Below are 22,222 nucleotides of genomic sequence, written 5' to 3'. Positions count from 1 at the left end.
GGGAAGACGGAGCTCACTCACAGTGCGACCATCCACCTAGGCTGCCAGGCCACGCCCCCAAAGCTACAATTCTCAACATGCCTGAAGAGCCTCAGGCATCATGAGAGTTGAAGTTTTGACAGCTGGAGAGCTATAGATTGGGGTACAGTTTCACCCATGATCCCTGCAGAACTTATAAGTGACTACAGTACTTATGGGACAGTCAGGGGAATGCACAATAATATCAATGAATCGCAGGTAATGTCTTTATTTTGTTCATCTTCATCTTCCGGCACTATGACTTCTTCCAGCTATATCTCCCCTCTGCTGAGTTGACTCCTGAACATCATTACCTTTCCGCTTTGTCAGCAGATCCTTATTTTCTATATAAAGACAATAATTATTTTAACCCTGCCAGACACTGTGCCCCCTGAATATAACCCTGCCAGACACTACGTCATTGAAAATAATATTACTGAACACCCTGTCCCTATTTCCAGTGTACCCCCAGACCACTCTGTCCTCCAGACCCCTCTGTCCTCCTGCAGATCCCTATATCCCTCCAGACCCCCATATCTTCCTCCTCCAGACTTCACTGTCCCCCCCGACTTCTCTGTCCTGACACAACGGCCAATTACTTGGTGGGCTGAGCCAGACCCCTCTTTCAACTTTTCAGACCCCTATGTCCACCCAGACCAATCTGTCCACTCCTTCAGACCCCTCTGCGCCCCCCTCCCCCCCCCCCCCCCGACTCCTTCCCAGATTCTTCTGCTATACCTTTCAGTTGTCAGTCATAAAACATTGTCACTCTGGCTATCATGGTATGTGCATATCATTTTTACATAGACAAACTCACTTTAGCAAAACTGATGTGACTAGTGTAAACCTTGGATAATTCTCATGTAAAACATTTTGAATATCTGATGTGAACTTTTTGGCGACAAAATTTTGGCGCAAAACATGAACTTTTTGATGTGAGGAGTTTTGAATATGACGCCCACTTTGTCTGAAAGCTTAAATACATTGGTGAACAGCTTTGTCATATAACATGTTCTTCAGTAGTGTTTCTTTGTGTTCTACTCAACATGTAGCCACAAACTGAAAATTCTTTTAGCCCTGGATGAGGAAGGATGTAAAACCACTGATAGAAAATGTCAGAACAAGTTATTTTGCAACAGCACAAAATGCTTGTCGACATGCTTCTCTTTCTACAGTGTTCTTTATAGCGATAGAATAAGACAAATATTTTATTGCAAAATTGGGGGGGGGGGGGGGGCTGTGTTTTGTGCTTCTTTAGTTTACTGTAAGGTACACAAGGGGTGTTTTATTACACTTTTTATATCACTTTGAGTGAATGCAAATTCAAGTGTTTATAGACATTACAAGCATGATGCATTGTTTGTTTGCTTATCTTTGGAGCATGCACGGACTGTGGTATATTGTTCTTACAACATGAAAAAAAAATAATAATAAAAAACACATGTAAAGAATAAAGGGGACTGGTGGACACAGTAGGAAAGCAGGATTCACCATAACAGGATTTGGAGGATAGGCAGACACATAGAGGAGGAAGGAGTTAGGGGTGGAGCAGATTGATAAAATGTGAGAGAAAATTTGTGGGGACATTTATCATTGTTGCTTTGGTAAGCGCGTTCTGTAGCACTGAACAGTATTAGCATTTAAATGACTGCTATAAATAGTCCCCTATGAGGAGTCCCCTATGAGGACTATTAAAGTGTAAAAAAAGAAAAAAAAAACAATGTAAGTAAAACAATGTAAAATAAAAAAGTTAAAATATGTGAAAAATCCCCTCCCCCAATAAAAAAGTAAAACGTCCATTTTTCCCATTTTACCTCAAAAAAGCTTTAAAAAAATCATTAATACACATATTTGGTATCGCCGCGTGCGTAAAAGTCTGAACTATTAAAATATATTGTTAATTATCCTGTATGGTGAACGTCGTAACCAGCTTTTTTGTCACAATTTATTAAACAAAAAATTAATAAAAAAAATTAATAAAAACCTAAGCAAAAGTGGTATTGATAAAAACTACAGATAATGGCGCAAAATATTAGCCCTCATACCGCCCCATATACGGAAAAATGAGAATGTTATAGCTAGTCAAAATAGGGCTATTTCAAACATACTAGTTTTGTTTAAATGGTTTGAGATTTTTTTTAAGCGTTACAATTATAGAAAAGCAGATAACTATGGGTATCATTTTTATCGCATTGACCCACAGAATAAAGAAAACATGTCATTTTTACTGGAAAGTGTACAACGTGAAAACAAAACCTTCCAAAATTTGCTAAATAATATTTGTTTGGTTGCGCCATACATTTAACCCCTTAACCCCTTAAGGACTCAGGGTTTTTCCGTTTTTGCACTTTCGTTTTTTCCTCCTTACCTTTTAAAAATCATAACCCTTTCAATTTTCCACCTAAAAATCCATATTATGGCTTATTTTTTGCGTCGCCAATTCTACTTTGCAGTGACATTAGTCATTTTACCCAAAAATGCACGGCGAAACGGAAAAAAAAATCATTGTGCGACAAAATCGAAAAAAAAAACGCCAGTTTGTAACTTTTGGGGGCTTTCGTTTCTACGCAGTGCATATTTCGGTAAAAATTACACCTTATCATTATTCTGTAGGTCCATACGGTTAAAATGATACCCTACTTATATAGGTTGGATTTTGTCGCACTTCTGGAAAAAATCATAACTACATGCAGGAAAATTTATACGTTTAAAAATGTCATCTTCTGACCCCTATAACTTTTTTATTTTTCCACGTATGGGGTGGTATGAGGACTCATTTTTTGCGCCGTGATCTGAAGTTTTTATCGGTATGATTTTTGTTTTGATCGGACTTTTTGATCACTTTTTATTCATTTTTTTAATGATATAAAAAGTGACCAAAATACGCTTTTTTGGACTTTGGAATTTTTTTGCGCGTACGCCATTGACCGTACGGCTTAATTAATGATATATTTTTATAGTTCGGACATTTACGCACGCGGCGATACCACATATGTTTATTTTTTATTTTTTTTACACTGTTTTATTTTTTTTATGGGAAAAGGGGGGTGATTCAAACTTTTATTAGGGAAGGGGTTAAATGACCTTTATTAACACTTTTTTTTTACATTTTTTTTGCAGTGTTATAGGTCCCATAGGGACCTATAACACTGCACACACTGATCTCTAATGCTGATCACTGGCGTGCATTAACACGCCTGTGATCAGCATTATCGGCGCTTGACTGCTCCTGCCTGGATCTCAGGCACGGAGCAGTCATTCGTCGATCGGACACCGGGGAGGCAGGTAAGAGCCCTCCCGGTGTCCGATCAGCTGTTCGGGACGCCGCGATTTCACCGCGGCGGTCCCGAACAGCCCGACTGAGCAGCCGGGTCACTTTCACTTTCACTTTAGAAGCGGCGGTCAGCTTTGACCGCCGCTTCTAAAGGGTTAATACCGCACATCGCCGCGATCGGCGATGTGTGGTATTAGCCGCGGGTCCCGGCCGTTGATTACCGCCGGGACCGACGCGATATGATGCGGGATCGCGGCGCGATCCCGCTTCATATCGCGGGAGCCGGCGCAGGACGTAAATATACGTCCTGCGTCGTTAAGGGGTTAAGGACACAGCCCATTTTCACCTCTAGGACGCAGCCCTTTTTTGCACATCTGACCACTGTCACTTTAAACATTAATAACTCTGGAATGCTTTTACTTATCAATCTGATTCCGAGATTGTTTTTTCATGACATATTCTACTTTAACATAGTGGTAAATTTTTGTGGTAACTTGCATCCTTTCTTGGTGAAAAATCCCAAAATTTGATGAAAAAATTGAAAATTTTGCATTTTTCTAACTTTGAAGCTCTCTGTTTGTAAGGAAAATGGATATTCCAAATATTTTTTTTTTTTGGATTCACATAAACAATATGTCTACTTTATATTTTCATCATAAAATTTATGAGTTTTTACTTTTGGAAGACACCAGAGGGCTTCAAAGTTCAGCAGCAATTTTACAATTTTTCACAAAATTTTCAAACTCGCTATTTTTCATGGACCAGTTCAGGTTTGAAGTGGATTTGAAGGGTCTTCATATTAGAAATACCCCATAAAAGACCCCATTATAAAAACTACACCCCCCAAAGTATTCAAAATGACATTCAGTAAGCGTTTTAACCCTTTAGGTGTTTCACAGGAAAAGCAGCAAAGTGAAGGAGAAAATTCAAAATCTTCATTTTTACACTTGCATGTTCTTGTAGACCCAATTTTTGAATTTTTTCAAGGGGTAAAAGGATAAAATTTATACTTGAATTTGTAGCCCAATTTCTCTCGAGTAAGCACATACCTCATATGTCTATGTAAATTGTTCGGCGGGCGCAGTAGAGGGCTCAGAAGCGAAGGAGCGACAAGGGGATTTTGGATAGTACGTTTTTCTGAAATGGTTTTTTGGGGGCATGTTGCATTTAGGAAGCCCCTATGGTGCCAAAACAGCAAAAAAAAAAAATGGCATACCATTTTGGAAACTAGACCCCTTGAGGAACGTAACAAGGAATTAAGTGAGCCTTAATACCCCACAGGTGTTTCATGACTTTTACATATGTAAAAAAAAAAAAAAAAATTCACTAAAATGTGTGTTTCCCCCCAAATTTAACATTTTTGCAAGGGTTAATAGCAGAAAATACCCCCCAAAATTTGTAACCCCATCTCTTCTGAGTATGGAGGTACCCCATAAGTTGACCTGAAGTGCATTACGGGCAAACTACAATGCTCAGAAGAGAAGGAGTCATATTTGGCTTTTTGAGAGCACTCGGGGGGCATGTCGCATTTAGGAAGCCTCTATGGTGCCAGGACAGCAAAAAAAATGACATGGCATACCATTTTGGAAACTAGACTCCTTGAGGAACGTAACAAGGGATAAAGTGAACCTTAATACCCCACAGGTGTTTCACGACTTTTGCATATGTAAAATAAATATATTTTTTTTTACCAAAAATGCTTGGTTTAGCAAAAATTTAACATTTTTAAAAAAGGTAATAGCAGAAAATACCCCCCAAAATTTGAAGCCCAATTTCTCCTGATTCAGAAAACACCTAATATGGGGATGAAAAGTGCTCTGCTGGGGCACTACAGGTCTCAGAAGAGAAGGAGTCACATTTGGCTTTTTGGAAGCAAATTTTGCTCTGGGGGCATGTCACATTTAGGAAGCACCTATGGTGCCAGGACAGAAAAAAAAAACCACATGGCATACCATTTTGGAAACTAGACCCCTTGGGGAACGTAACAAGGGGTAAAGTGAACCTTAATACCCCACAGGTGTTTCACGACTTTTGCATATGTAAAAAAAAAAAAAAAAATTTACACTAAAATGCTTGTTTTCCCCCAAATTTTACATTTGTACAAGGGATAATAGCAGAAAATACCCCCCAAAATTTGTAACCCCATCTCTTCTGAGTATGGAAATACCCAATAAGTGGACGTGAAGTGCACTTGGGGCGAACTACAATGCTCAGAAGAGAAGGAGCATCATTGAGCTTTTGGAGAGAGAATTTGGCCATGTGCATTTCCAAAGCCCCCCCGTGGTGCCAGAACAGTGGACCCCCCCACATGTGACCCCATTTTTAAAACTACACCCCTCACGGAAGGTAATAAGGGGTGCAGGGAGAATTTACACCCCACTGGCATTTGACGGATCTTTGGAACAGTGGGCTGTGCAAATTAAAAATTTTATTTTTCATTTTCACAGACCCCTGTTTCAAAGATCTGTCAGACACCTGTGGGGTGTAAATGCTTACTGTACCCCTTGTTACATTCCGTGAGGGGTGTAGTTTCCAAAATGGGGTCACATGTGGGTATTTATTGTTTTGCACTTATGTCAGAACCGCTGTAAAATCAGCCACCCCTGTGCAAATCACCAATTTAGACCTCCCTTCTGAGCCTTGTTGTGCGCCCCCAGAACACTTTGCGCCCACATATGGGGTATCTCCGTCCTCAGGAGAAATTGCGTTACAAATTTTGGAGGCTTTTTTTCTTTTACCACTTGTGAAATTTTAAAGTATGGGGCAACACCAGTATGTTAGTGTACAAAAATGTTTTTTTTTACACTAACATGCTGGTGTAGAGCCCAACTTTACCTTTTCATAAGGGGTAAAAGGAGAAAAAGCCCCCCAAAATTTGTTAGGCAATTTCTCCCGAGTACGGAAATACCCCATATGTGGCCCTAAACTGTTGCCTTGAAATACGCCAGGGCTCCGAAGTGAGAGAGCGCCATGTGCATTTGAGGCCTAAATTAGGGATTTGCATAGGGGTGGACATAGGGTTATTCTACACCAGTGATTCTCAAACAGGGTGCCTCCAGCTGTTGCTAAACTCCCAGCATGCTTGGACAGTCAATGGCTGTCCGGAAATGCTGGGAGTTTTTGTTTTGCAACAGCTGGAGGCTCCATTTTGGAAACACTGCTGTAGGATACGTTTTTCATTTTTATTGGGGGGGAAGGGGTGGTGGTGGGGGGGGGCAGTGTACGTGTGTATATGTAGTGTTTTACTCTTTATCTTATGTTAGTGTAGTGTAGTGTTTTTAGGTTACATTCACACTGACGGCGGATTACACTGAGTCTCTCGCTAGGAGTATGAGCTGCGGCTGCAGCTCAAACTTGAAGCAGGGAACTCACTGTAATCCATCGCCAGTGTGAATGTAACCTGTACATTCACATGGGAGGGGGGGGGGAGAACTACAACTCCCAGCATGCACTGACAGAACGTGCATGCTGGGAGTTGTAGTTTTGCAACAGCTGGAGGCACACTGTTTGGAAAATACTGAGTTAGGTAATAGAACCTATTACCTAACTCGGTATTTCCCAACCAGTGTGCCTCCAGCTGTTGCAAAACTACAACTCTCAGCATGTACTGATTGCCAAAGGGAATGCTGGGAGATGTAGTTATGCAACAGCTGGAGGCACGCAAGTACAACTCCCAGCATGCCGAGACAGCCATTTGCTGTTCCTGAATGCTGGGAGTTGTAGTTTTGCAAGATTTAGAGGGGCCCTCCAGATGTTGCAAAACTACAAATCTCAGCATGCTAAGACAGCAAACTGCTGTCTGGGCATGCTGGGAGTTGTAGTTTTGTAATATCTGGAGGGCTACAGTTTAGAGACCACTGTCAGTGATCTCCAACCTGAACCCCTCTAAATCTTGGAAAACTACAACTCCCAGCATGCCAACACAGCAAACAGCTGTCAAGGCATGGTGGGAGTTGTAGTTTTGCAACATCTGGAGGGCGACAGTTTAGAGACCACTCTCTAAACTGTCGCCCTGCAGATGTTGCTAGGCAACAGACTCTGGACACGCGGCATCATACTTACCTCCACCGCCGCCGTAATCACAGCCGCCGCCGCCGGGTAAGTGACCGCCGCTGCCGCCGCCGCTATTACACGGTTCCCCCCGCTGTGCCCGGACACCGATGGGTGGGCATAGCGGGGGGAACCGAACTTTAACCCCCCCGCCCCCAGTCTGCTATTGGTCGGCCGCTCCGCCGATCAATAGCAGGGATTGGAGGGGTGGCAACCCTGCCACCTCACTCCTATCTCTTCTAGGGGGATCGAGGGTGTCTTGGACACCCCCGATCCCCCTTATTTTATTGCGGCGCCGCGATTGATGGGCAGGGGGAGAGCGCTCCCCCTGCAAACACCGTAGATGCCGTGATCAGAACTGATCACGGCATCTATGGGGTTAATGCTGCCGGGACCGGCGCGATCGCGGCCCCGGCAGCTGCGGTGGGACTCCGGCTGTGATTGACAGCTGAGTCCCACCCGCGATCTCCTGCGCTGCCCGCGGCAGAGCAGGAGATCGCTTGGACGTATGCATACGTCCATTTGCGCGAACAAGTAATTCGCCTGGACGTATGCATACGTCCAATAGCGGGAAGGGGTTAATTGTATAATAAGTGATGTAATTACAAAGTAAAATTGGTGACGCAAAAAAAAATTCCTCATATGGGTCTGTAGATGGAAATATAAAAGAGTTATATAAAAGGGTACTCCGCCCCTGGCATCTTATCCCCTATCCAAAGGATAGGGGATAAGATGTTAGATCGCCGCGGTCCCGCTGCTGGGGACCCCGGGGATCGCCGCTGTGGCACCCTGCCATCATTACTGCACAGAGCGAGTTCGCTCTGTGCGTAATGACGGGCGATACAGGGGCCGGAGCAGCGTGACGTCATGGCTCCGCCCCTCAAGACATCACGGCCTGTCCCCTTAATGCAAGTCTATGGCAGGGGCGTGACGACCGCCACTCCCCCTCCCATAGACTTGCATTGATGGGGGTGGGCGGTGATGTCACGAGGGGCGGAGCCGTGATGTAACCATGCTCCGGCCCCCGTATTGCCCGTCATTGCGTGCAGAGCGATCTCGCTCTGCGCAGTATGATAGCGGGGTGCTGCAGCAGCGATCCCCGGGGTCCCCAGCAGCGGGACCCTGGCAATCTGACATCTTATCCCCTATCCTTTGGATAGGGGATAAGATGTCTAGGGGCGGAGTACCCCTTTAAGGCCAAAATGGACCTGGTCCTAAAGGGTTAAATGTTTTTTGCATAAATAAATAAAAATGTAATAAAAAAAACGCATAGGGTTCTTCCTATTTTTATTCTCAGCCAAATACCAACCAAGCAGCAACAGCCTGACGTTACCAGGGTGGGCAAGGACCATTGTTACTAGCCCTCCCCAGCCTAAATATTTGCAGCTTGTTGCCACCTAGGCCCAGGAGTGCCATTTATGATGCTCCGGGCCTGTTGGTACCGACTCTTCCTGGCATCCCTGTGGCGGTGGGTACCGGGGTAATAATTGGGGGTTAGCACTAGCTGTTTTTTGGGGCTAACACTAAGCCCTGGTTTGGTAATGGACTCCGTCTACAAGACAGCTTCCACTACTAAGCCTGTAAAGTAAATTTAAAAAAAAACACAACACGTTTAACCGCTTCAGGACGGAGCCCATTTTGGCCTTAAGGACCGGAGGGTTTTTTGCACATCTGACCACTGTCACTTTAAACATTAATAACTCTGGAATGCTTTTAGTTATCATTCTGATTCCGAGATTGTTTTTTCGTGACATATTCTACTTTAACATAGTGGTAAATTTTTGTGGTAACTTGCATCCTTTCTTGGTGAAAAATCCATAAATTTGATGAAAAATTTGAAAATTTTGCATTTTTCTAACTTTGAAGCTCTCTGCTTGTAAGGAAAATGGATATTACGAATACATTTTTTTTTTGGTTCACATATACAATATGTCTACTTTATGTTTGCATCATAAAATTGACGTGTTTTTACTTTTGGAAGACACCAGAGGGCTTCAACGGTCAGCAGCAATTTTCCGATTTTTCACAAAATTTTCAAACTCAGTATTTTTCAGGAACCAGTTCAGGTTTGAAGTGGATTTGAAGGGTCTTCATATTAGAAATACCCCATAAATGACCCCATTATAAAAACGACACCCGCGGTAATCCGGCCGACGAATCAGGGCGATCGTGAGGTGGCACCAGTGCCACCTCACCCCTGCAGGCTCTGGCTGTTCGGGGCCGTCAGAGACGGCCCCGAACAGCCAGTAATTCCGGGTCATCGGGTCACTGGAGACCCGATTGACCCGGAATCGCCGCAGATCGCTGGACTGAATTGTCCAGTGATCTGCGGTGATCGCCGACATGGGGGGGCATAATGACCCCCCTGGGCGATATGCCGGGATGCCTGCTGAACGATTTCAGCAGGCATCCGGCTCCGGTCCCCAACCGGCTAGCGGTGGGGCCGGAATTCCCACGGGCGTATGGATACGGACTCGGGATGCAGGGCGTATCCATACGCCCTATGTCCTGAAGAGGTTAATATACTTTTATTCCAAAAAATACTTCCTAACAAGCCCTCGTTAAGTATTTTATTGACACTAAACAAAAAAAAATGCTGGTCATTGACGTACTCCACCGAATCCGAAGTAGTCCACAGGATACACGGATCTGAAATGAGAAGAAAAGAAAAAAAACGGAAAATAGGTTAGTACATTTATGATTACCCACCCACACATCTCCCCCCGCTGCCGCATGACTACAACTCCCAGTATGTCCTCACTGTAAGGGCATGCTGGGAGTTGTTGTCATCCGACAGCAGGTTGGCGGGAGAAGTGCAGGCAGGTGACAAGCAAGCCAGAGAAGCTTGTCACCCGCTCACATATCTTCTGCCACCCATGCCGCAGGACTACAACTCCCAACATGCCCTTACAGTAAGCCCATGCTGGGAGTTGTAGTCATGTGACACAGGCAGGTGGGAGATAAGCTTGTCACCTGCCCCTGTGGCACGACTACAACTCCCAGCATGCTGGGAGTTGTAGTCATGCGGCATGGGTGGGCGGAAGATGTGCGGGTGGGTGAACAGCTTGTCACTCGCCCTCACATCTTCCGCCCGCCCACGCCACACGACTACAACTCCCAGCATGTCCTTACTGTAAGGGTGTGCTGAGAGTTATAGTCGTGCTGCGCGAGTGGGTGACAAGGAAGCCAGGGAAACCGACAGCATTGCGCTCTGCTCCCTGGCTTCCTAGCGGGGAAAATGAAGTTACAGCAACTTCATATTTTCCTCTGGCAGCTGGGATTGGCCAGGAAGTCCGGGTCAATCACAGGTCTGCCCGGGAAATATGAAATTACAGTGCTGTAATTTCATATACCTGTCGGTTGGCTACGCTCCCCAGCCACCTGTAATTTCATATACCTGTCAGTCGGCTACGCTCCCTGGCCACCTGCCCGCAAGCTGTTGGGACTACAACTGCCAGCATGCAACTTTTTGTAAAGCTCCGCTCCCTGGCCCCCTGCCCACATCTACCACCCACCCACTAGCTATTGCAGGACTACAACTCCCAGCATACCCTTTCAGTGAGGAGTGAGCTGGGAGTTGTAGTCCCAACAGCTTGAGGGCCCGTGCTAGCTGTGAGCTGGTGCCAGGGAGTGGAGCTGCGCAAAAAAATCACACAAAAAGTCACAACCTTTTGAAAATGCTGTAAAAAAAACAAGTTTGTATGCCAGGTCAGATTTTTCTTTTCTTATGTGCAACTTTCACACTTAATTCCCGACCACTACAAAGTGAAAACTGAAAATTGCTTAAGTAGGGCTGATTGGTATTTTTTGCTTACCCAAAAAGTCGCACAAAAATTTGCTTAGGCGCACGTGCGACTTTTGTAAGCAAAAAAATGCCTCTAAATCCCTTGATAAATCTCCCCCATGGTGTTTCTGCTGGGCCTACTCCACTAAACAGACCCAGGACATTACTTCTCATTTTATAGTAATATTTTACCTTGATAAAAAACATGCTCACAATTAAAGTTCATTATGGAATTTGGCTGGGTTCACATATATCAGTTGCTTATCCAGAACTGTCCACAAGTGATGCCACAACTGATAGCAGAAGTGTATCAGTTGTCACCAGACTTTTCCACTCTTTTCTACAGAAAATGCATCGGTTGACATAATGTGCCATCAGTTATCAGTTTTTTACCATCAATTTGTTTAAATAAAGAACACTTTTTGTCAATCACATTTATTGAAGATATCATAATATGTTCCCGTTATACGTTAACATCCGGTCAAATAGGATTGCTAACATATACCACTGCATACTGGTAGTGGCCTCTTTCACTTTAATGACTCAAATTTTGTCAATTATTGGCTGCATTTGGGATATTTCCCACATCTATATGTTTATTAGCAGGACTCAAGTGTAACATTTCATATAAGTACAGGAAATATCCCCAAATGTAATCACTAGTTGAATTTGTTTAGGCCATTGAAGTGCATTTTATGGTCTCTAGCATGGCTCCTTACTTATTCCTCGAAGTCCACAACATGGCTCCTATCTCCTTCTCATATTCATAATACCCTCTTATTCATAATCCACAGCATAACCCCTCTCATCCCTTGCCCCCATCCTGGCTCCTCTTTCACTTCTGGCCCTCAGAATGCTTCTCCCTCTCACTTCTGGCCCTCAGAATGCTTTTCCCTCGCACTCCTGGCCCCCATCCTGGCTCCCATCTAATTTCTGGACCTCAGAATGCTTCTCCCTCGCACTACTGGCCCTCAGAATGCTTCTCCCTTGCACTCCTGGCCCTCAGCATGACTCCTCTCTCATTCCTGGCCCCCCAGCATTGTTCCTCTCCCCAGTGCAGCATGACAAGGAGTGCACACTTCCTGTCTCTGATAAGCTCCTTTCTCATCTTTAGTGATACTTCCAGTCTCTGATAAGCTCCTTTCTCATCTTTAGTGACACTTCCTGGAGCTGGAAATGTCTGTCCTTCTACTCTCTCATCTCTAATGATGTGGCTCAATGCTGGCAGCATCTATCCCTAGATGTGACACCTTTTTGTTCTGGTCTAGTGTGCAGCATAGTGCAGTTCTGCATACACATGATTCAGAGCACATATAATCCCAATGCATTGTCTTTTCAACAAGTTCACACAGAAGAAATTTATAAAGTGGTCTTTGGTAGGATAAGGGGGTATACTCTATATGGTTACATAATAATTTTATAGAGTATATGGGTGGCATAATTTATGTATTTCATGTTAATAGTGGGTTTATATGTGTAATTTTTTATGTCAATAGTCTATTTTGGTATGTTTTATATGTAAAGTTGCTCCCATGAACCTTCCTTTTAAAGAGTACCTGTCATATCCCACAAAAACAAAATGTTATTTGTTACTTAGTAACTTATATATTTTTATGTGTCTAGAACCTATATTTCTCTGACCAATTCCTTCTTGCTGTGCTCACTTGGTTTTTCATCCTGTGCATCAGGGAGGGGGGGCATGTCCTCAATCTGCATGACTCATCTTCCTCACTAAGTCTGCTGTGCTATACTGGGTCTCTTTATCCAATTACTGCAGGCTGCTCCTTAACCCCCTCCTCTCTGTTGAGACTGAAGTCCGATAGAATAGGTGTTAGCACAGAGAAGTGCTAATTCCACCCTCACCTACTGGACTTTGTCCCTTCCTGTAATTCAGCAGGGACAAAGATGATGCTGCAGCCAGACAGGATTATGTTTTGGATGGTATGGGGACCCCTACTGGTGTTTAAGCCATGATCTCTATATAAATAAAATACTATTTTCTTATGACATATATTAGAAAGGAAGTGTTTTACCAAAATGTACAATATATAAAAGGTTTTTGATTATGACAGTGCCCATTAAAGAAAATCCCACATTCATCCATGGGCCTAGGAAAATAACAGGCCCCATTATTTTCTGGTAAATGAAGGTAAATTTGTCTATTGTAAATGTAGCTGTGGGTAACGTTATGCTTGTCTACAGATGCCTCTGCATACGGTTTATATATTACATTGGAAACAGGAAATGGAAGTTAGGTCTAGATGACTAGATGCAGAAATCTTAGATAAGCAGCCTAACTGACTGTACCATAAAATGTCTCCCTGTCTGTCAACGGCAAATACTAAGCACCTATGCAGCTGAACTATGTACATTCAATACAAATTCCCTATATTTGAGTATTGTATGCATACAGGACTAAAAAATAGTTAACATTGTTTAGCTGCTATTGATGTAACCTGTGTTGACAGAAAGGAAGAATGAACAACTGCATTTAATGAGGGAAAAGTATTTGTAATATTAGTCTGTTAAATAAAGAGCCCAATGACTCCTGCTATAATGTGGAAGGTCAGATAACCAGATGTTTCACCTTCTCCAGTCTCAGGAGACTAAGGGAAACTTGTTAAAGAGGCAAAGAAGAGGTGTAATGGGTAAGGCCATGTTCACACCTCGGAATTTCCATGCCAAATTCCACATTGGAATTCGGGATGAAGATTCCGCTGCAGCAGAGTCCTGTTAAATTCAACTGGATTCTGCTACGCTGTGCAGGCATTGAATTTACATGCCAGATATTTCTGCCACGGAAATTCCAATTTCCGTGTCTGCTTAAAGAATGAACGTGTGTTGGTAATAATGTTAAAGATGTTGACACTTGAAAAACTATTTTGAAATTGTCCACATTAATTTATAAAGCATTCAAGAAGGCCAATCAGGCTAATAAAAGTATGATCGTGACAGATAACGGTAGTAGTAGTATACATGCCACCCCATGTTGGGGGTGGCAGCGGTGTGGATGATCGAAGTAGTGGAGTTGTGTTTGCTGTAAATGTTGAGCATGATGGGAGTTAAAGTTAGTGTAGTTAACCAATCAAATGCCACTGTAGGAGCGGCAGATATTACTGCAAATAGAGCTGGGGTGTCTAATGTTGCCAATGGGAATAATGATAATGTTATTGTGCATGCAAGAGATAAAGGTGCTAGTGAGTCAGAGTTGGGTCCAGTTTCCCTCCTGGCTGCATTCAGGAGTAATGCAAGTATGGCAGCTGGGGGACCAAGGAGATCCTCACCTCAACCCCCCTGGGGTGAAGGTAACTTGCAACAGTGCCTCCTGGAGGCACTAAGGAAAGGAGATAGATCACTCCACGTAGAGGGTAGGATAGTCGACCTTTCCTTCTGGAAAGATAGACATAGGCATGGGGCCTTCCGAGAAAACAATGGGGAGTGGTATGGTCGCTTCCAACACCTTGGCAGGAGACAGGCCAAACTTGTTTGTAGGGAAAGTGATGTATATCCCAAAGAGAAAGTGGTGGAGCTTCTATACCAGATGGGTTAAAGATGAATTACCTTTTTGGCTCCTTCAAGTTTTATATTAGCTTTGTAAGGCCAGAGGGTCTAGAGTTCTTCCGGTCTAACTATGAGCTCATAAATTCCCCCTGTGCACCAAGCTCCTCATAAGCATATGGAGAAAAAGGAAGAATACCGCTGAAACGGAGGCATGGATCGGGAAACGATATCAGCCACACTACAAGCCTTTACCAATAGGTTAGTGTGGATGATACTGATAACAGATTCCCTTTAAGCTACTTTTGGTTTGTTTTTTTTTACATTATAAAAAATAATATTAAAAAAAAAATCATGGTAAGGCCCTAATGATTTATTTGGTGTGAGAACAGTGGTGGAGAACTAGTTTAGTAGATTATGTTAATATAGAAGTGGTGCTAGCTTCGGTTTGACTGATTTATTAAATAATTAAAGTATTGGTGTTATCTTTATGTGGTTAGCATGTATGTTTTAATTATGGCTGGTTAAGCCTTGATAATACTTATGTTGTATTCATTAAAGTTTTTTACTTTTCTAATAAAAAATATTTGGAGTATAAGGCATGATGTGACAGCAGCTCAGTAGGTGACTGGAATAGTAGAAATGCTACACACAGACATTACTTACACATACATTTCTTATACATACAAATGTCATGTGATTTGGCAGGTCCTTAATCACTCTGCAACAAAGAGCTGTGCAGGGAATATTTCTGTAGATGGGCGCCACCCTCCTCCCTCCTACTTACACTCTTGGCAAGTGCCCCTTAGCTATGCCCCTGCACTGGCTCTTATGTGCTGGCCTGTGGCTGTGCACAAACCCATCCCCCCACAAGATGTGCAGGAAATGTAGCACCAACAATAATCCAGAGCCAATTGACACAGCTGCAGCTAGTAACAAAAAGGAGAAAAGAGGTATCTCTTGACTTTCTTCACTGTACTCTAATATGACTGCTCTTTCCCAATGGAGTGCCGGATATACCCATGCACTGTACTTCCAGTGCTCTCATAGACAGTGAATGGAGAACATGCCGATATACTGCTCCATGCAGTGAGGAGAGACGGGGCCATTCTGCAGATCAAAGGGGGGTCCCATTGGTCGGACCCTCCGCTATCAGACACTTTTAGTATTTGCATTCATAGCTGTATTCTCAAATAATGAAAGAGTTACAGTAAATAAAGTAAACTTTTGACATAACACACAGACATATAAAAGTTTGGATTAGACAGTGCTGAGAGCCCTACTATCTCTAGATGTGGCTGGCAGAAATGTGCAACTGTGCACTTCTTTTCTCACTCACCACTCAATCTGATCAGCCCACCTTCTGAAATTAGTCTGTCTGAGCAGCGAGCTGAGAGTGAAGCCCACATCTGCATATTTCTCTTATCTATAGCTCTGGTACTGTGGTGGACCAGGGGAGTAACGGTGACTAGGGTGTTGCAGTGGTAGTGTAGGGTCTGGTGGTATTAACCCTTGAATGTCGTGACGCCAGGGTGTGGTTTCCTCAATAGTAATGTTCCTACAGCCAACTGTCCCACAAACGGCAGGGAGAAATAACGGAATGTCCACAGCAGATTTCAGGAATAAACTCAAGAAACTTTACTTGCAGAATTTATGAACCTGTCTTTTCAAGAGTGAACCGGGATACAGGTTCCTCACAGGTTTGCTGGGACTTGGAAGCAATGAGCTTTTGATGCTAGCCACTGTGCTACTAATTTAGAAGATTTGAGCTTGCAGTAGTCACACAGGATTTGAGAGATGGAGCTTTGAGTAACTCACGTTTAGTGGCTGCAGGTTCTTAGGCTTTGGGCCTAGATGAACTGAATTGATGCTGATGAGAGGCTTGTGCTTGCTTGATAGTCCGTCAGGAAGAGAGAGAATTTACAGCCTACAGCCCTATATATAATAAGGGGCTGGACTAAGCTCATTGGTCAGCAAACCTGTAAGTTATGAACCCAGTGAACTCTGGGTACATCACATGACTTGGCAGGTTGATATAGCTAACCCGGAGGTTCCCTGTAAGTACAACAATACTTGTGTTAAGGGAACTGTTCCTATAGTGTGGAGTGCAGGAATGATAATTCTAGGCACTTCTGGAATGTGAAAACAACTTGGAGCTTTACTGGACATCCTGAGCAAATTCAATTATAACACCATCTTAATGTTACACGTTTAAAGCAGATGAGTAATTAGTTGGTCACTGTCCCTTTACGAGTCACTTTTACAGAAGAGATACTAAGTAGAAAGTCTTTTTTGCAAGTTATACCCCTTTAAGGAAGCCTAAGATTAAAGAAAATGGTGTAAATATGCACATTTTTTAATATCACTTTTTGCACTTTTTTTTAGAATGCTGATAAGAATTCAACAAGAAATTTTTAAAAAAGAAGAAAAGAGAGGATTCTTCCCATTAAGGTATGTGTTTACTTGTTTAGTGAGGGTATGCATATGTGGTGAGGGTGTGGTGAGGGCAGATGTTATAACCCTATCGGGCAGATGGCATTAACCCCTTGTATTCGGGATGCCAGGGCGGGGTTTTACCTCTACACCACCCAAAGGTATGGCTGCTGGATCCTGAGCTGGCACGGGGCAATAATGACTCCAACGCCAAGTTATGGAACAACGGTAGCTTTACTGAGGTAGACAGATGGAATAGTCTTTACAGCTCAGTTAGGCCCAAGGAGGTGACCAGTGGCTTTAGAGACTTGCAGACTCGCTGGGACTTGTAGTGGACTTGGATTAATTGCTGCAGACCCACACTGAATTTAGACAGGCTGATTTTGACTGACTTGACTAGGACTGACTAGACTGACTGACTAGACTTCACTCCTCGTGAAGCTTACCAGGTTTTGACGTTCACCTGTGGGGCACTTGGTTTGTGGAAGTGTGGCTGCGTGGTAGGCCTTGGGTCTCCTCAGGACACAGACTTGACTTCACTGTAGGTCAGCTAAGACTCACAGGGTTTATATGGGGGAGACTTTGGAGGGGTCGTATAGGTCCCCCACAAGTCATTTAGTCACTGACACTTTTCCTGGTTACAAGACATGGTAACAAGATTTAAAGGAGTACTCCGGTGCTTACACATCTTATCCCCTATCCAAAGGATAGGGGATAGGATGCCTGATCACGGGAGTCCCACAGCTGGGGACCCCCGGGATCATGCACGCGGCACCCCGTTTGTAATCAGTCCCCGGAGCGTGTTCGCTTGCATTGAGGGGCGGAGCGTGATGTCACACGGGGGCGGAGGCGTGACGTCACACGCCCCCGGCCCTGCGGTCGCCCGTAATCAGACCCGGAGCGAACACGCTCCGGGGACTGATTACAAACGGGGTGCCGCGGGCATGATCCCGGGGGTCCCCAGCTGCGGGACTCCCGCGATCAGGCATCTTATCCCCTATCCTTTGGGTAGGGGATTAGATGTGTAAGCACCGGAGTACCCCTTTAAAGGTACATAATATTATATACATTACAATAGATAACATAGGCACTAATTAACCATTTAACATACTCAGCTTAAGGGGGGACTCCGTGGACACTGAAATACAGTCCGCCAGACAGGACAGCAAGGGAACAGGGGTGCAACCCCTGTACTGGGCCACCACACATATTTTTGGGTGAAAAAATGCTGTCCCTGCAGCTACTGCATGTGTGTATCTGTGAGGAGAGCAAATATAGGAAGTGAGGGCAAGACAAGCAGGTCCTCAGTGTACAGAGCCCTGCTTGTCCTCAGTGCACAGAGCCCTGCTTGTCCTCTGTGTACAGATCCCTGCTTGACCTCGGTGCACAGAGCCCTGCTTGTCCTGAGTGTACAGAGCCCTGCCTGTTCTCAGTGTACAGTCCTGCTTGTCCTGAGTGTACAGAGCCCTGCTTGCCCTCAGTGTACAGAGCCCTGCTTGTCTTAAGTGTACAGAGCCCTGCTTGTCCTCAGTGTACAGACCTCTGCTTGTCCTCAGTGTACAAAGCCCTGCTTGTCCTCAGTGTACAGAGCCCTGCTTCTCCTCAGTGTACAGAGCCCTGCTTGTCCTCAGTGTACAGAGCCCTGCTTCTCCTCAGTGCACAGAGCCCTGCTTGTCCTCAGTGTACAGAGCCCTGCTTGCCTCAGTGTACAAAGCCCTGCTTATCCTCAGTGTACAGAGCCTTGCTTGTCCTCAGTGTACAGATTCTTGTTTGTCCGCCTATACTTCCTATATTTTGTCTCTGCACACAGGCAATAGCTGCAGGGACAGGCCAGGATTTTTTCACCCCAAAATATAAAATTTTTAAACCAATGTCTATTAGATGTATGACAAGTATAGTTTAAAAACTAAATAATTACTCAGTAAGTAAAAATACTGTACAATATTTTGATTACTTCTATAAAATCTGAATTACAGTTTTCATGAAAATACTTAACCACTTCCAATATTTGACATACTGTAACGCGGCTTCCCCGGAGCACTCACGGCGTTCCGCTGACAGCAGCGCTCCGGTCTCTGTCTCTGACCGCGAGCGCTGCTGTGTTCGTGCCGGCGGGGACGCGATCCGCGTGGCGGGTCATGCTCGCACGCGGATCACGCCCCGTTCCACTCACCCTCCTCCTCCGGTGTCAGTCTCGTCCCGGCGCGCGCAGCCCTGCTCCCTAGGGCGCGTGCGTGCCGGCTTTCTAAGATTTAAAGGGCCAGCGCACCGCTAAATGGTGCCTGGCCCAATCAGTCCAATCCCCTCCCTAAACATAAATACTCACTTCCCCTTCCCGTCCTTGCCGGATCTTGTTGCCTTGTCCCCAGAGAAAGCGTTTTGTGTATTTGCCTAAGCCTGTGTATCTGACCTTCTGCCATTGCCCCTGACTACAAACCATTGCCGCCTGCCCTGACCTTCTGCTACATCTGACCTTGCATTTGCCTTGTCCTTTTGTACCACGCCTGTCTCAGTGGCCAGAGGGGTCGAGTCGCTACTGGGGGACACGACCTGGTAGTCACCGCCGCAGCAAGTCCATCCCGCTTTGCGGCGGGCTCTGGTGAAGACCAGTAACTACTTAGAACCGGTCTCCCGGTACAACATGCGCCATCGCCTCTCTGGCACAGAGGATCCACCTCCAGTGTCATCGCCAGCCGCTAGTCCGGACCCTGACACATACTATTACCTCATGATGTTGGGAAGGGAATACGGAGTAGGCTCTGGTCTTAGCCTTCACCATGCAACGAAGATGTGGTAGCGGGGTGTGATGAGGGCAGATGTTGTTACCCTATGGGCAGATGACATTAACCCCTTGTATTCATGACGCCAGGGAATGGTTTAGCCTAAAACCACCCGAAGGCATACTGCTGGATCCTGGGCTAGGCATGGGGGCAATAAAGACTCCAATGCCAAGTTACGGACAGCGGTAGCTTTACTGAGGGTAGACAGTTGGTAAAGTCTATACAATTCAGCCAGGACCCAAGGAGGTGACCAGTGACGCAGAGACCTTAAGGGCTTGCTAGAACTTGTAGTAGGACTGGACAATTGAATGCAGACCACGATGACAGGGACTGACTTGACTCATAACACCTGTATTTTTCAATTTAGAGTATTATTAGAGTATATTAAAAAACAACAATGAAGTACTTAAATGGGCACTGTCATGAACTCCCTCGGGTACAGAGATGAGCAGTGGAAAATAGACTGACATGTCCCCGCTGTGCGCTCTAATTGCGCTTTGAGCAGGGCTGCAGCAGGGAGTCTATTCCATGATGGGAGTAGTACTAGTCCCTCAGCACTGCAGGAGTCTGCTGATGTCACCTCTTCTGAGCATGCTTAGAAGTAATAATGGATATTATAAACAAATGGATGACATTAAAGGCTCATCCGTTTGCCATAGACTTCAATGTTAAAATTATAACGGCCATTATTCCACCGTTATTTTTGGCGAAAGAAAAATGAGTGCATGTGCCATTTTTTCTTCCGTCACAAATAACATCCGTTATTCATGACGAGCTTTAAAGGATCTTAACAGATAATCAAAAAATCCCATAGACTTTAATTGTATTTTTGTAACAGCCGTTTAACATCCATTTTTAAGGCTTTTCTAACAGAAGTTTATAACAAGTCTTTTAACGGTGCAACTTTATAGTGTGAAAGGGGCCTAATGGATGAAAAACTGATGCAAATGGATGCCACTAAAGGGCATAACTTTGCATCAGTTTGCATCCATTATTAGAATGGTCCATTTAGGAGGCAATAACGGAGAAAATATGAACTTTAGCGATCAAAAAAAGTGATGGAGATACCTTTTATAATAAAGTTTTGTAGGGTACCATTAAAAAAAATATTAAAAAGATACAGTAGTGATGGAGAAATTGTATTTAAGGAAATATATCTTTATTATAACGAAATTTGAATAAATTTTTAACAGAGATCAATTTATGTGGGCGGGCAGGGCACTAAAAATGTAGTCAACAATAATAAAATGTAGTGTGTGTGTGTTTTTCACTTTTTTTTTTTTACTTTTTTTTTAGGTAGTGCTACTACTTCCAGCATGGAACACACTGTTCCATGATGGGAGTAGTAGTACCTGTACTAATTGACAGATCGCCCATGTCACTTCTGACACCCGTTGCGATCCTCCTGTATAATGTATAGATGCGGCCTGCTGCTCTTCTATGGTCCCCTGCACTGCTGTATATATACACCTATTCATATCACCCACAGAGAGTTGTGATTGGCCAGATGGTTCCAGCCACTCACAACTCTCTGCGGGAAATATGAATAATAGGTGTATATATACGGCATATACTCATACTACAGTGGGACCAGAGAAGAGTGGCCGTCCGCCTGCATCTATACAATATACAGGATGATCACATCGGGTGTCAGAAGTAACACTCGCTGCGTTCTGTCTATTAATGCAGGTACTACAGCTCCCAGCATGGAGCAGCGTGTGCTCCATGTTGGGAGCAGTAGTACCTGCAGTTGAGAACAGATCACAGCTGGTGTTTCTCCTGAGACCCGATGTGATCGTCCTACCTATTACAGAAATACAAGCGCAGGAGAAAGCTGCTCGCATCTATTGATTATACAGGTCGATCGCAGGGGTGTCGCTAATGAAGAAATTTGTTATTTAAAATTGAGTCGAAGTTTGGATTTGGTCTGAATCTAATTTTTCATGAAATTCGGAATGAATTTGACTTTGTCAGATTCGATTTGCTCATCTCTAATAAAGAAAATAGTATAGGCTTATAATAAGGGTTGTAGTATCACATGGCTGGAGTGGTACAACCCTGTATCGTTCTAAAAAGCTTTACTCCATACACAAGTGCCTGGGAAATAAAACCTTTACTTCTGGTGCAATTTATTACAGTGACAATACTTTCGCGTATTTCAGATATGTAGAACTGTTCTTTAGGATACACTTAGTTCAGCAGCAAGCAATAAGGTGTCCCTAGTCACTTTTCGGAAGATGTTTGCAGATATTAATTTTGGTTGTGCTGGTGCCTGTAGTTCTACTTTTCTTTGGTTATGGTTCTGATTGTGACTTGGCCAGTACACTAAGTTAAGTCCAGTATAACTGAGAAAGCTATCAAAGGTCTTTACAGGGGTGGTCTGTG

The 22,222-nt window shown here is 44.1% G+C and overlaps 1 protein-coding gene across 1 annotated transcript in view; it reads left to right on the top strand.

The window, feature by feature from the left end:
- The window catches only part of LCP2 (lymphocyte cytosolic protein 2), a 143,871-nt gene that overhangs the window by 49,440 nt on the left and 72,209 nt on the right, over window positions 1-22,222 (top strand). Inside the window, exon 4 of the mRNA XM_056516522.1 lies at window positions 17,010-17,075. Coding sequence (XP_056372497.1) covers window positions 17,010-17,075 — 66 coding nt within the window. The remainder of the gene's footprint in view (window positions 1-17,009; window positions 17,076-22,222) is intronic.

Source organism: Hyla sarda, chromosome 4, assembly GCF_029499605.1.
Source record: "Hyla sarda isolate aHylSar1 chromosome 4, aHylSar1.hap1, whole genome shotgun sequence".
In the NCBI taxonomy this organism is placed as follows: domain Eukaryota; kingdom Metazoa; phylum Chordata; class Amphibia; order Anura; family Hylidae; genus Hyla; species Hyla sarda.
The sequence above is the reverse complement of the archived record's forward strand: the minus strand, read 5'-3'. Positions and strand labels throughout refer to the sequence as shown.